The 14,883-nt window shown below is 37.8% G+C and overlaps 1 protein-coding gene across 3 annotated transcripts in view; it reads left to right on the plus strand.

Annotated features, from left to right (window-relative positions):
• EPHA6 (EPH receptor A6) overlaps positions 1–14,883 on the plus strand; it is a 520,098-nt gene that overhangs the window by 427,559 nt on the left and 77,656 nt on the right. For all 3 annotated transcript variants that reach the window (XM_064468758.1, XM_064468741.1, XM_064468750.1), the window contains one exon: positions 12,333–12,394. In XM_064468758.1, the coding sequence (XP_064324828.1) occupies positions 12,333–12,394 (62 nt within the window). The remainder of the gene's footprint in view (positions 1–12,332; positions 12,395–14,883) is intronic.

Genomic DNA, 14,883 nt, shown 5'->3' on the forward strand with positions numbered 1-14,883 from the left:
TTATGTCACAAATTACTTACTTGCTAGTTATCGCACCTGTTAGCAGTACAAATTCATGACTTAGTTGATGTAAGTCTGTAATGACAGATGGATTCACATAAGCAATATGTACTTTTTTTCAAGTGATATCCTTGCATATATTAAGTAGAATTCTTAAACTGCTTAGCAGTTTACACTCCTCATCATACTTACACTGGCATGGGCTGTGGAAGCTTACCCTTTACTTTATGATTACACATATACACACACAAACATACGCTTATATACGCATGTTGTGAAAAACCAAATAACTAAATTGCCAGTGCTGCATCTAGTTCTTCAAATTCCAGCTCTTCCAAACTAAGTACAGTATTAGTTGGTCCATTCTGGGGAAGCTCTTAGCTTACTACTCTTGCTGTGTGTTGGCAGCTCTTGATTTCAGTCACATGTAAAGGGTTTGTTTTGTAAATGCATATCCATATTGCCTGGCAGAAGTTATGGATAAAAAAAATTTCTGGTATGCTGCTGTCTTTGAAGAGTGTCAGATAGATTGTTAAGCTTGCTGAGTTGGAAAGGAAGGGAGGGAAAGCAAATACCTTTCCTACTGTTTCTTTCAAGCTAAACTCCTTTCCTGAGTTTTACTCTTGACAAGAACAACTAGAGATGGGTGTTGGGCAGTGAGAAACTGCGGAAAAGTTCCTGTTAAGTGATCCTTCCAGGCCCGCTTCATGCTGTTCAGCATTCAAACTACATGAGCAGGAGAGGGGGAAAAAACATCAAGATGATTCTTTCCATACACACCTTTCTATGAACATCAGCTTATGAACATTTGCTTATAAATCCTCTGATCTCCCCATGTAGTCAGCAGCTGGATCATTGCCCCCTGTTACAGTCACAGAGCACCTCTCTGAAGCTTCTGTGACAGTATCTTGATGTGACTTTTTTAATGGAGTATGAGCGCCACTTACTTCCTGCCACTTATTTTGCAAGGATTAATTATCCAGCTCTTATATTTTAGGAAAAAGGAAGCAAAGAAATTAGGCAAAACAATCCACCCCTGTGAACCTCAAAAAATGCATTATATGCAAGAAACAAGGATGCACTTCCTTTCCAGAAACTTAGAAGTGATACAGGACAGTTTTCTCACTGCTGTCTTGGACTAGGCAGTAACAGGACTCCCCCTCCACATATACAGAGGATATCACCTTTTCAGTGTTTTGCTGCCTGGTTGACTATGACTGTCTAACATACATTGTAATGTTCATGTTTATTACAGAGAGCTTCTCAAAAACTCAGACATAACTATAGAATACTAAACCAGATGATTATTAGTTTTCTTCTCCCCCAAATTAATATTTTATTACAATTTCCAAGTGCGCCTGAGTAAACCCATTTTTCTTGATATTGCATAAACTGACAATTGAAAGCAAATTTTATTGACAGACCCTTACTGAACAAAATTACTCAACAAGAACCACCAAGAAGCAATTGTTCATAGAGAAGATCAACTATAATTATGGTACTCCAATAATGAGAAAAGCAGCTTCTGGTTTTTTTTTCAGTTCATGCATTTTTCCCAACTCTGGATTCCAGCACCTAAACTGTTGGTTTTGGGTTTTTTGTTTGGTGTTTGGTTGTTTTTTTTTTAATGAAAATTGCTAATCCTTTCTCAGTGACTAACAAATTTATTCTCTTATTGCATATGCATTTTCTAGGATATCTGAGCCAAATGGCTCTTCCAGTTTATTCTTTCCAGCCTCACTGCTATTTCACGGGCATGTCTAGCCTACAAGCCCTACAACTAATACATAATGGCATGTGTTTTCTGAGGATAGAAGTTCAACTCTGTGTGGACTTTTCCATTAGGCAGGCAGGAAGTACTTCAAAACCGAAATATGGATGAGCAGTAAGTAACACGAACATTGATAGAAACTTCTTTTTATGTTGGTCCATTAGGGTTTAGCTTGAATTGTAGAACTGGGATTAAGCTCTGAGTATAGGACATGGTAAAAGGAGGTCTTCATTCTCTACCCTTGATAAATAGCTCATTTTATGCTCAGATGGTCATTGTAAACAATTCCAAACATTTTAGCCCTAGAAGTTCAGAAAAGTTTATTTGCATATGTGATCATTTTTACATAGTATACCATAATATTGCATTTTTTTTACAATCTGTCCACTGAAAACACGGTAATTTATTGTAACAAACGTGTGAATTGAACCAAGTTGCTGTTCATTACTAACATGAGCAGAAAGGCAGGAAGAGGAGAGCAGGAGGAACCTGATGGATACACACAGAAATGTATATGTAAATAAGCTATACACAGTTATTGTTTGTTTCAAGACGAAAGGAAAAAAAAAAAAAATCTGAACTTCCTTTTTAGCCTAGCAGTAAAGCATCGGATGTGAAAGGAGATTCAGAACTGTCTGACTTTTTGTGAAGTGGAAGACAGAGGGAATACTTCACTTGAATAATGGTTAGGGTTTTTTTAGTCTGTTTTAGGAAGACAGAATATCTTTACCAAATTAAACTTGCTGAAGTACCATTCCCAGGCCTAAATACTGCGTATGGGGAAATAATCTACCTAAGTGGATTTTACACACTGGTATTTAACAAGACTGTTCAGGTGCCTTATAGTTGTGATAACACCTTCAGCTGGTGAAGACTAGACAATTCTGGACAGACTCATATGACCTGTTTGTGATGCATAGTTATGAAAATTTTACTCCTTCCCTTGAAATGCCTTTTTCTTTCTCAGAAAAACTCTAGATACTGCTAGCTCTGAAGATGTTATGGAGTTAAGTTATGGGAGATGATTGCTTTTGGTTTTCTTCTTCATGTGTCAATGAGTTTCCGTATTTGTCTTATTTCTTCAAGATGTATATGCTTGTCTAAAAACCTCTGCATCTCAAGTTCGCTGCTTGACCCATCTTCATTGTAACTCTTGGCTTTTGTTCATGATCAAAAGCAGAGTTGAAGGGAGAAGCTTGAGAATGTGTGTCTTCATGTCCTGAAGGTACAAAACCTGAAAGAGAAATAAGAAAAAAACCCATGAGATCGCAAAAATGTCACAGTGTTAGTCCAATGCATCATTTATTTATTGGGCCCTGAGTCATGATGTTTTGTTTTCTTAATTTTGGATTTAGCAGCTCACACATGTTACAACTGAAGCTTCCTTTGTGGATTTCAGAAACTTCAGGAGTATTGAAATGTGGCCTCTGCTGCTTCTTGAAATGAGAAATTATGCCTTTCTCATGTGTAGAAAGCAGCAATATACTCATGAACAATGAAGGAGGAGGTGGTGGCTCATCGGTTTTGTATAGCTCAGAAGTTTAAAGTTTATGTAGACCAAAGGGAAGTAGGAGCAAAGCATGTGTGCTCAAATAGTAAATGGAGAAACACATAAAGGATATTCTAAAGTGCAAGACATGTCAGAATCTTACAAAGATCACAAGAAGGCATAGTAATGAATAATCAGAAAATGCCCTGACATTTCAGAATAGGTTTAAAATAATACCTTAACCATGTCATTATACTTAGAAATGCATAAAAACCTGTTTTACTGTAACCTTATGTGTGCAATTTTTTATTTTGCTCATTTTCCAATTTCTGTTGTAGCTTACAGCTTCTAAATATAACGCACGTATGATAATGGGTAAATTCATAACAGAGATTAAATAAGCTTTGTTTCTTATGTTCTGTAAGTGCCTGTTATGTATCATGGCATACTGAATATCGATGAAGTGCAGAAGCCCCTGATACTACACAGACATCATTTTGTTTAAATTCCTTTACATGCTCTGGGCTCAACAGGGCAAGTGATCCTTGATGAAGTCAGACTCTGCAGACTAATTCTGAACCAAAGAACAACCCTGCTCTTTCCACAAGAGAATATAGAGTGGTATGAACATTGAAAACGTTAACAGTAACTTAAGGGCAAAATGTCATTAGATTAAGTAAAATATGCTGAAATTCAGGTATAAAAAATGTAAGGTGAATTGTTTTGGTTAATCTAACTGGGCAAAAGTATCTCTCTTAAACTCAATCTGAACAGAATATGTTATTTATTATAGATTTTTTTTATTGTTCTTTGCTTCAGTACTAAAGTGAAAGTGCTGGAAAATTTAGGGTTCTCAGTCAAATTTCAAGCAAATAAAACTTATGACAGAATCAGTTCTCTTTAAAGCCTCCTCCCACCCTTGCCCCCAGAACATAATTAAATTAAAACTGAGCAGCCAAATTTCTGTAACTGGTCGTTAACAAATTACCTAGTCTTGCAAAGAAACTGGTCTACTTTCTCCCTCCTGCTTACACACTGATAAAGACTGCCTTTATTGCTGGGATTTCTTGGTTTAAAATGGGATGGTATTACCTAGTATTTGAGATAGGATGCTCAAAAATGCAGTCCTTGAGCTCTGTTCATTGTTCTGGCTTGTGACTTGTCATCTCTTAAAACCTTTTTCAAATCAGTATAAGGTGTTCCTTATAAAGCACGGAGATGACAGAATGGTTCCAGGGTACATGACCAAGATTTTGATGCAAACATCAGCTGTTGTAATGATCCATGGAAATTCTTGGGCACCTGCCATAATTCAGATTATTTTTTAAGGGCGCAGGCTGGCAGAATGCCCTCAGGATCAGGGGAACATGAAAACAATGCAAAGCAAAGCCCCTTTGTGCACACTTTCTGCAGATACAGTCCTTCCCACAGCTTTTTGTTGCAGGGTGAGGACTTGGTTTTGGTGATACCTTGGCAAAGTCACTTTGCCGCACCTTCTCTTTTCACCATACATAGCATGGATTTATCTGTTTATAGATTAGTATTTGAAAAATAGTGTAAGGCTCTCAAATGAGATCCATTAGATGTACTTAGAGTAGTTCATGCAGCAGCTTTCAGAGCTGGTCTACAAATGCACCAGCTCTTGTTCCCCTCCATGTATACATCTGAATTCTAATAAGCCATCTCACCCTAATGATGAAGGTGTTTCTGTTTTTATTTCTTCTTATAATATTCATGTAAACGTAAGCAGCAGGAATAAAACAGAACTTTTTTCATCCATATTGCATTTGTAATGCTAATAAATACACAGAAAGAGATAATACAGATAACCAAGCCAACACATGGAAACTTGAAGAAATGCAATTTTTTAAAAAAAGATACATGGCTGGAAAGTATAAATGCAGAAAATAGAAAAATTTGGGCCAGTTATTATATTTCTATGGTGTAATTTTAGCCACTATCTCTCCCTCACCCACCCAACTTCCAACTAGTGACAAACAACTGCTTGTTCTGCTTTTACCCTCTGTTGCACTCCGTGTGCTTCTTTTCGGAAAGAAAAGAATAAGAAAACAAATAATGGGAACGGTGTGACTGCTTTCTCGTTACAGTTCCACTTTTCTTTCCTCAAAACTTTCCAGAATATCTTTTGTAGGTGCACTGGAGGATTGATGTGGATTAGGGGTTGCAGAAGGAACAGGCCAGAGACTGCTCAAACTTCTGTTGTCCAAAGCACGTTCTCCCATTGTCATATGAAAAACAGGAGAACTGTTTGCGGTGCTTGTTGTTGCAGGAGGCATTTCAGAATACAGACTTTTCCTGGCTTCCAAATCATGCCAACAGGCATAAATTCTTGCCAGTGGGTTACCAGGTAGTGAGTATAAAAGTATTAAATACAAAATTACAGACAAACCGCTCAGAGGACAGTATTTTGAGATTGTGTTGATACAGTAAATCTTCTTCAGCTAGTGGTGAAAGCTATATGGCCCCAGTTTGCTAAGTAATAGTAACTTACGCTTCTTTTTTTTTTTTTTGTATTTTTATCAATTGATTTTGCAAAGGTATCTTCCCTTGTCTAAACTAACTTAACTAATGAAAAGTGTGATATAGATACACAGAAACAGGAGCACGAACAGCAAGATAAGTAGGCTATATCTGTGTGATTTTCTGTAACAGCAGGATGTGTATAGGTTAGTACTATTCTGTTTGCAAATTGGCTTCTGAAGTCTAAAGAAGGGAGTTGGAACTGCAACTTCTATTTTTTGAGGCTTCTTGGAACACATGTCTTAGTCTGAGGCCTTCTGTAATGTAAGTCAGTAATGCAAGTGGGATGGCTTGTAGCAAAATTCCCATTGGTTTCATGTGAATTGATTAGGGCTAACAATGCAAAACCTGGCAGGATTTTTTTCAATCGCTTTTTGCATAATCATTCGGTTTCTTTCTTTCTTTCTTTTTTCCTCCATTGGTTTTGCATTATGGAAGAATAATTTTTTTTTCATTATTTGCTGAAATACATTCTCCTCTGATGCATACAGCTGCATCGTTATTAGTAGCAGGCATGAAGAAGCTGCAGTGCCACAGCAAATGGTTCTCCTGTTTGAAGAAATATGTAAGGAAATGACCTAGTGTGGGATCTAGGAATGCTTTCCAAGCCCTGGGCATTTCAGTGAGAGACACAGAGTTCTACTGTGGGTGCTTCGCACGCCATTGGAGTGCTGAAAGGCCCAGTGCTACCTGAGGGAGTGCCAGTACATTTTGCTCTCTTAGTCTTATCTCTTTATCTTTAGCAGGAGGTAAGTTAGTGGGGAACAAAAAGCAGAACATGGCTTTGGAGTAAAAAAATGCCTGATACAGAGGTGACTTCTGAAAGGCTACCTGGACACACATATTCTGACCTAAAAAAGTGATGGACCAATATTTTCTTATATGAACTATGGAGCAGATTCAAAGCCTTTGCTGTTTTAAGTGGAAGAATAAATATCCTCTATTTATGTTAATAGATCTATTCCCATGATGGGTGTTAAAGATTTCATTATAAGTAAAGACTATAGAAATGAGCATCTACTAACTGTATTCTTTTTGGAGGATTAATCTTACATCAAAAATTCATTAAAGTAGGCTTTGCTGCGTTATTTAAAATGACAACAGGGGCCAACAAGCTGAATATTTTGTCATTGATACGACACTTCAAATTGTCCTCCTTATTCATCACTCTACCACTCAATTAAATTACACACTATCAAAATCCTATGTTGTGGAAAAAAAAATTAGAAAGAGAACTAAAAATATGTGTGATGTGAGCTTTAAGTATAATTGTTATTTTGCATTATTCTGCAGTGTACAGCTTTTTTCCTTTTTTGCACTTCTGCTTATTAAAGAAAATGTTAAGCAAATTGATCAATAGAAAATACAGAATTGTAACATATTTTGAGGTGTATTACGTCAATACAGCGTGTTTGTCATTTATGCTGATCTTACTTGAATGGCATTAGAGTACAGCTGGGTGGGAAAAATCTTTCTCAGGGAAAAAAAAACCAGTCAGCCGCTTGTCACAAGGTAGTATTTGCTTCAAAACAATGACTAAACCCTGCACCTTCTACAGGTTCATCTAAGTTCTGAGCAATCAAATCCATGTCCTTTCCCTGGATCGTGCAAAGCACTGATACTGCTCTTGCATGTTTGATCTGGCTTTCTGAGATGGTGGGAGTCTGAAATGGATCTGCCAGAGCCAGAGTTACTCCATGTGCATCATGTCCACTTAATTCTGAATAAAAATTCTTCTGCAACTGTCATCTGAACAGTTTTATGTTTCTTAGTGACGTGATTCAGAGCTAGGAGAGAAGTTTCAAACACTATCAAGAGTTGGACTTGATGATCTTTGCAGGTCCCTTCCAACTCAGGACATTCTATGTGCATTGCGCAAGGAGGGGAAGCTGCTTTAGCCAATATCCCACATACGTGTCTGGTGTCGCAGGAGTGCCTTTTGGTTCATGCTCTCTTGCCTGTACAGAGTTCTCTGGGGCTATGTGTGAGCTCTCACAGGGGCTCATGTAGCAGGCTGTCGCAGCGCTGGCATGGCTGCCTCTGTGCTGCAGCCTGTGCCATCCTTCTGAGCCCTGAGTGCTTTCCCGACTCCCATCTGTATCACCTCCCACTGCTGTTTATCCTTAAACTTGTTTCTTCAGGTAAAGATGTCCATGTTTCATACGTGTAAGCAATCACAACTATAGGAGAATAATCCAGTGCCTCCCAGAATTGCATTAGCCTACCCCATGATAAAATAATAAAAGATTGCTTCTCTCTCTCCAAGACTTCTCTGCCCCACCTCCTTTTTCCATTCCTGCTCTTGTTTTGAGGATGAAGAATTCATCTTTCTTAGTACCGTGAGAGCAACACGGATTTTCATAATCTAAGTAATAGTCCTTTTCTTTTGTCTAGAGGCAAACATTACGCTAGTTTAAAAATCTCCCAGTATTATTTTTCAAAGTCAATTTTGTAGTCCTCTCTGAAGCAAAAGCAGTATTCTGTGTTTGTACAGGGTTCACCACAGACCTTAATCTTTTCTGGACTCAAATTGTACCACAGTATAAAGGACAACATCCGCTCTTTGCAGCTAAAAAGGAAACTAACATCAACTAATGTCATCCGTAGCCTTTTGTCTTACCAAGGACTTTGTTCCGTGTAAGGACAAAGGGTTGGGTTGGCTGCCACCCTCTGACCCTTTGGAGGTCAGGCATCCCAGATTGCACTCTGTTATGTGTAGGGTATCAGAAGTAGAGCTCTGCTTTCAGAGTTTGCTTCCCAGTTCTGGAGCTGATGGAGTGCAACAGCTATACACATCAGGATCTGTGTTTTTCACAGGGGACAGTCCAGTCCCTCCCACTGCCGGCCCTTGGAACTGGTGACTCGGTCTCTGGACTCAGATGCCCAATGTTGGATTCTCCCATTGGATGTGCCAGTCAGCTGCTCATCCTCACATCTCAGCCAGCTGCTCCAGAGCCAACTGCTAGTCCCATTCCTTCAACCATTTGTGAACTGCAGAGTCCGTTCATGCAATGCAGACACACAGTGGCATAACTTAAGTGTCAGTAGAGGGTACTGAGCTAGGGAAGAAAATACAACATTGTGTATTGGTAACCAAACGCAGCCTGGCTAAGTGTACTGTACTGACTAGATGGAGTGGGCCACTTGATTTTCTGAACCTGTTTTTCCTACCACACCTTTGAAATCAAGATGTGTCATACCTTACATTTCCTGACGCTTGATGTACTTACGTTTGTGAAATGATTAGAGATTCTTGTATGAAGTCTGTAAACCTATAAAATTATTGGAAAATAATGGCTTGCTGGGAATAGAACCTGTGTGTTACCGCTTCAATGATAAATGTACCCACTGGAATCTGTTGTGTAGCAGAGTTTTTACTGTATCCTCAAGCAGTTGAAACAATAGCTGAGACATTTTTGATCTACAGGAACTCCAAAGACAAATACTATGCTGACTAATAGTCTCGCTGTATTGCCTGTCACAGACCGGTTTGGAATACATAAATATCTTCGGTGTGATGTTAAACTTGCAGCCAAAATAGGATGGCTTTTATCAGTGCTGGCACACTAAAAGAAGATTATTTGAGAAGTTAGTGTTGGGATCCAGATTTAAGATTTTTGCTTAAGATAATCAAATCATGGAGCTGGGTTCATCTTTGTGGTATCTCAACACAATTTTGCATCAAGTTCATTCGAGATTTAGGTAGGATGGAGAGGGATACAGACTGAGCCTGTGGGAAGCTGTCAGCCTAAGTGACTAAACTGATTGTTCACCAGAATTCCTGAATACTTAATCATATGCTGATCCTCCATTATACAGTGACCTGTTTGAAGACAAATGCTACTTATTTTTGGTGTATTTACCAGATCATGTCATTCCTGTGCTATCATATGGAAGAGCTGGGTTTGATATAAGGCATATCATTTCAAGTGATTAAAGGAACACATCGAGCAGTTTAAAAGCTCATAAACATTAGCCAGTGAAAAATACTTAAACTTCTTTTTTTAAATCCACAGATAAATGCATATAGATACATTTCATAGTTACTTCAGCCTAGAAGTTCATACTGTTGGCCTGAGCAAAAAGAAGTACAGTTTGTTGGGGGCTTTTTTGGAGGGGGGAATATTTCGTGAGAGAAGATAGAAGAATTAAGAGTTGCTTTTACAAAATAAGTGTGAAAATAATTTGTGTTGAAGGATATGAATCTAAGGAGCATAAAAGATGCAACAAAAGCCTACGTTCCTCTAGAGAACCTTACAGAATAGCGTCCAGAAAGCATAAGGCACCAAAGGATTACTAACAGGAAACTAGGGCTCTGTTTTGAAGCTCAGTAGCTCCGACTGTCATTCCCTTCATATGCAAATCTTCCATAAACATGTTTTAGTTATTGATTTACCCAAAAAGAGAAACTTCTGGGTAACTTATGGCTGACCAAATAAACCATCTGAAAGCCAGCTTTACATCCCTATTTATTTGTAAGATGCTGTTGTCTGCAACAGTTTAGAAATTACTGCTTGTTTGAGAGAGTTCTGCCTACAGTAAGATCTTCTAGCATCAGGCTGCTGTTTGTTTACTTCTCTAGATCATAGAATATTACTTTCACATGGAGATGTCAGCCCCTTGACAACAAGCAAATGGTAAAGGCAAGGGAATCTAGGTCATTCATGTGTGTGAAACTAAAGAGACTAGGCTATACAACTAGTCATCATTAGCAAGCTGAAGTATAGATAACATTAATTTTTAAAATGCTGTGGTCTCTAAAAGCTTAAAATGATGTATCGTTTAAGCTTATAATGCAAAACCAGGGTATAACCAATGATGCAGATGAACAGAAATTGATGTGGCGGCAGATGCACAATCTGCAGCTGAGACCAAACATTCAAATTTAAAAAAAGAAGCTGGCAATTCTTCTCACTTCAGAAAGGCTGTCCAAAAAGACTATTAAGGCATCTGAGAATTTTCACACAGGAAAAAATGTACTACTGTACCAACATTATGAATATTATAAAGACTAATAATTATTAATTGAGGACTTAAACATGAGGGTGAATACAGAAAGAACCCCAGAATTTATTAGAAGAAATGAAATGAAAGAATGTTCTGATGACCTCCAGAAGGACTAGACTAAACTGTGTGAATGAGCATCACCAGGGTACCTGGAACTCCAAGTTGACATCCTGGGCAGGAACAGACAAACGGTTCATTCACTTTTTTAAATGCAAGGTTAGCTGTAACAGCTCAGGAGAAATAACTGCCTGTGGCTTATTGCACATTGTGGACAGTTTAAGAAACACTTCCATTGTTAACCAAACTGAACAGAAAGTTAGCATGCACAGAAATGAACATCTGTGCGGAGTGATCATAATGCCCTTCTACGCTTTCCCACCCTGGGCACTGTGTTTCTCATCCCCTTGCCCAAACTAAACACAAAAATAATTTTGCAGGCAGAGAAAAAGAAGTCATGAAAGAGGCTTCCTTTGGATTGGAAAAATGTCGGAACAGCCAGTGTTGTGCTGAGAAATTGAAATGGGCAGACTTGTGGTGTCACCACTTGGCACACTCCAGTTTCACACGCACCCCGAAAGAGACAGGCATTCTCAGGGAAAGAAAAGTTTGCCATTTTAAGACTTTTTGCCTTCTTCCCAATCTTACTAACGTACTTATTCATTACAGTAGTTTTGCATATACTAGAATGGCTCCTTTGTAATATTAACAATTCTAAAAAACTTCTTGCTGTGTAGCCTGATTAGCATGCTAATTGGGCCTCTCTTGGGCCTCTCCTGTCAAGCACTTCTAGAGTGGTAGGTTATTGCTGAGTATCAGCAGTGAAATAGAATTTAGTTAAGTACCCAGTTTAAAGGTCTATCTCCAGATTTGGATAGTCTTTTAAGAACTAAATGTAACATGTTATTATACTTCAATTTGAATACGTTCCCACCCTGGAACCATACAGGAAAGCTGTGCTAGTTAAGCAAAACTTTGATTTCAGTAACATTGTGTATGTTTTGTATGTACAAATGTATGAATTCTGAGGTTTTTTGTATTATACACGCTCAATACACACACTCTATCTAGGAGAGCTTTTTTTGTGACACCCTTTTCTATCTCCCTATCTGTATGCCACTAAATCGAGATATTTTTCTCTGAGAGGAATATAATGGTACTGAGTTTGTAATTTCTTGGACATGGCTTATGAATTTTTTTTGGTCTTAAATCAAATATATTCCAAAATGTTACACAACAAGTGTTGCTATTTGGAAATAGCAGGCTCGTCTTTGATTCTTTTTAAGGGGAGAATACACCGGAGCAAACGATGCACATTCAGCTAATCCAGTACCACCAAAAAAAAAAAAAAAAGATGGAAGATAATTCTTAGAGAATAACACAGGGAATTGTGTTTGTGATATAAATGAGGATTTTGAAAATGCATAATATGTTTAACTACTGTGAAAAATCTGTGCATAATGGTTGGAATTATAAAAGTCCCATAATATATCTATAACCCTAATATGTTTCTTTGCTGTTTTGCAGGCAGACCAGTAATGATTGTAGTTGAATACATGGAGAATGGATCCCTTGACTCCTTTCTGCGGGTGAGGTGCCATTTTCTGATGACATTTGAATAAGACGCCATTCTAGGTTAAGATTTTAAATCATTTATCATAAATTAATTTCTACATAATGTTATTCATGGATTTTTAGTGAAGAATAGAAGCATTTTCCCCAGGGTACATTTCTAAGGTACAGTGATACATTAGAGCATAACTGGAAAGAAAGAAGATTTAGACTTAAGCATATAATTGATTTCTTCTACAAAGGTAGTTCCCGTACTTAGCAAAATGTATTTCAAATAGGGTTTTTGTGAAGAAAAAGATAAATTGAAGTACAAATGCCTAGCCTAATGGAAGCAGTTCATTTTTCTCAATCACCTTCAAAAATGCTTTGTTATGATTTTTTTTGGTTGAAGTGTAGAATAGGCTCAGTAATTGATTTATAATTATTTATGGTTACTTGCATTTAACAAATTGACTTAGAAAATAGTTTATGGGTGAAATGTCCTGGCATTAATTAACCCCCAAAGGTCACTAATAAACATTAAAAAAGGGCTACAGCAAGTATGAATAATATGTTGGCACAGTTGTGTTTAATTTTTCTTAGGAAAGTGGAAGGAAAGGATGACCCCCTAAGCTAAACCTATCCTAAAATGGTCTTTTTGTTAGCAGAGCCCCTGGAAATGCTCTGGAGGCACACTGACACAAACCCTGTGTGATTGTCAAGTATTTCAAATTTGTCCTGAAAAGTAAATGTCAACCGATATTGGCCTGCTGCCTTGCCATTGCCATCTTGCAGAACACTAAAGCTGGGGTTGTAGGCAAGGTTGGAGCGGGTGATCAGGGGACTATGGTTTTGTGAACTTGTTTGAAAGGGTATCTGAAGTGCAAAGGAGAGGTGTTCAACAAAGTGTTGTGAAAATATTCGCAGGAAAATCTAGATGATGATGATCAAGGGTGCTGTGGTGGCAGGAAGAAGGAACTGCTAAGAGAAAAGAGTGAATAAGCAGGAGGAAAAGAACACACAACACTTTAGAAGGACAACTAAATCAGTGAGAGGGAGAGGAAGTCATACAGAGAGTGCTTGTTTGACAGCAGGTCGAAAAAAGAGATAGCCACAAGAGGAGAAGAGCATCTGGAACAGAGGATACTACCCTGAGAACACATCAGAACCATTATCTTAGAACTTTCTAGTCATTGTTTCTCCCTTCCTTTTGCTTTTGATTATTCCATTGTATTTTTTTCTCTAGCATTTCTTGCTGTCTTCAACGACTCTCCTAAATAATCTTTCTATTTTCCTTTGTCAAGACACATGACAGACATCTGCTATGTTTTCAGAAACACACCAGCACCACAGGTTCTGGTTAGAATTTGCTGATCACTCAAAATCGAGTTATTTTTCTGAAGAGAGTTTGATATCAAGTTCTTCTTAGAAACTGGGTAGATTTTAAAAATCACACCCCCTGCCCTTCTGGCTTTTCTCTCTACCCATCTACACCAGACAGACTGCTGCTGATTTTAGTAGCTGGGGCTTCCCGGGTCTGTAATTTTCCAGCTGTGCACCTGGAAGTCTTGCCTGGGCCTGAAATTCTGCTCTGTGTGTATGCGTGTGTCTCTGTGCAGAATTTCACGGAAGATAATAAAACCCAATACTGAAATAACTCACAAGAGAGAATTACCTTTCTCTGAATTGCTCTAGTGTGATACCTATATTCCAATTATTCTTCACAAGTATTTATTTATCAGAATAGTTACTACTTATTAGGATACTTTAACAGAAACGGACATCAGCAAAATTGTGATGTTATTGTGAAGCAATATTTTTCACATTGCATCAAATATATTTGTAGGCAAAACTGCTGGGGGGAAACATGAGCTAATAATTTCTGCAGCTGGTTTCCATGTACATTATTTTACAGTTTCAATTCACACTTCAGATATGGTTTATTCTTCTAAAATGCTTTTTTTAAAGGACTAATATTCAGCATGCCAAAACACTGTAGATATATCATCAGCATTTCTGTTAATAACTAGCAAAGCAAATGGCTGCAAAGTAACCTACTTAAAAAGAAATCCAGCTGCTTCATTAATAATACTTGTTTCCTGCAGATATAAGTCTACACTTTTAAAAGCTTTTGTGAAAATACAAAGAATCAGAGAGGGTTTATCTTCAGCAATCCTAATGAAAGATGTTCAGTGAATATAAAAATTCTTATGTGGCAAGATTTGGAAGGGCTTATAAGATAGTCTATCTTTCTTATTATTTTAAGAAATCACTTGTTACAGTGCAAAGTGTTTTTACAGAGAGGAGAAAAAAAATCCATTTCTCACAATAAAAAATATTTCCCCACCTCTGCAACCTGCAAAAATTAACCAGCACATCCCTCCAACCCATCCTTTTCCAAAAGCCTGCAAAAAATGGGTCAGTCTTACAATTTCAAAGTGAAACTCTGTAATGAACCATGTCAGGGCATTCCAGAAGAAAGACCCTTCATGGAAGACATTTGCCACCAGTCTTCTCACAGCATTTG

Source organism: Phalacrocorax carbo, chromosome 1 (genome assembly GCF_963921805.1).
Source record: "Phalacrocorax carbo chromosome 1, bPhaCar2.1, whole genome shotgun sequence".
Classification (NCBI taxonomy): domain Eukaryota; kingdom Metazoa; phylum Chordata; class Aves; order Suliformes; family Phalacrocoracidae; genus Phalacrocorax; species Phalacrocorax carbo.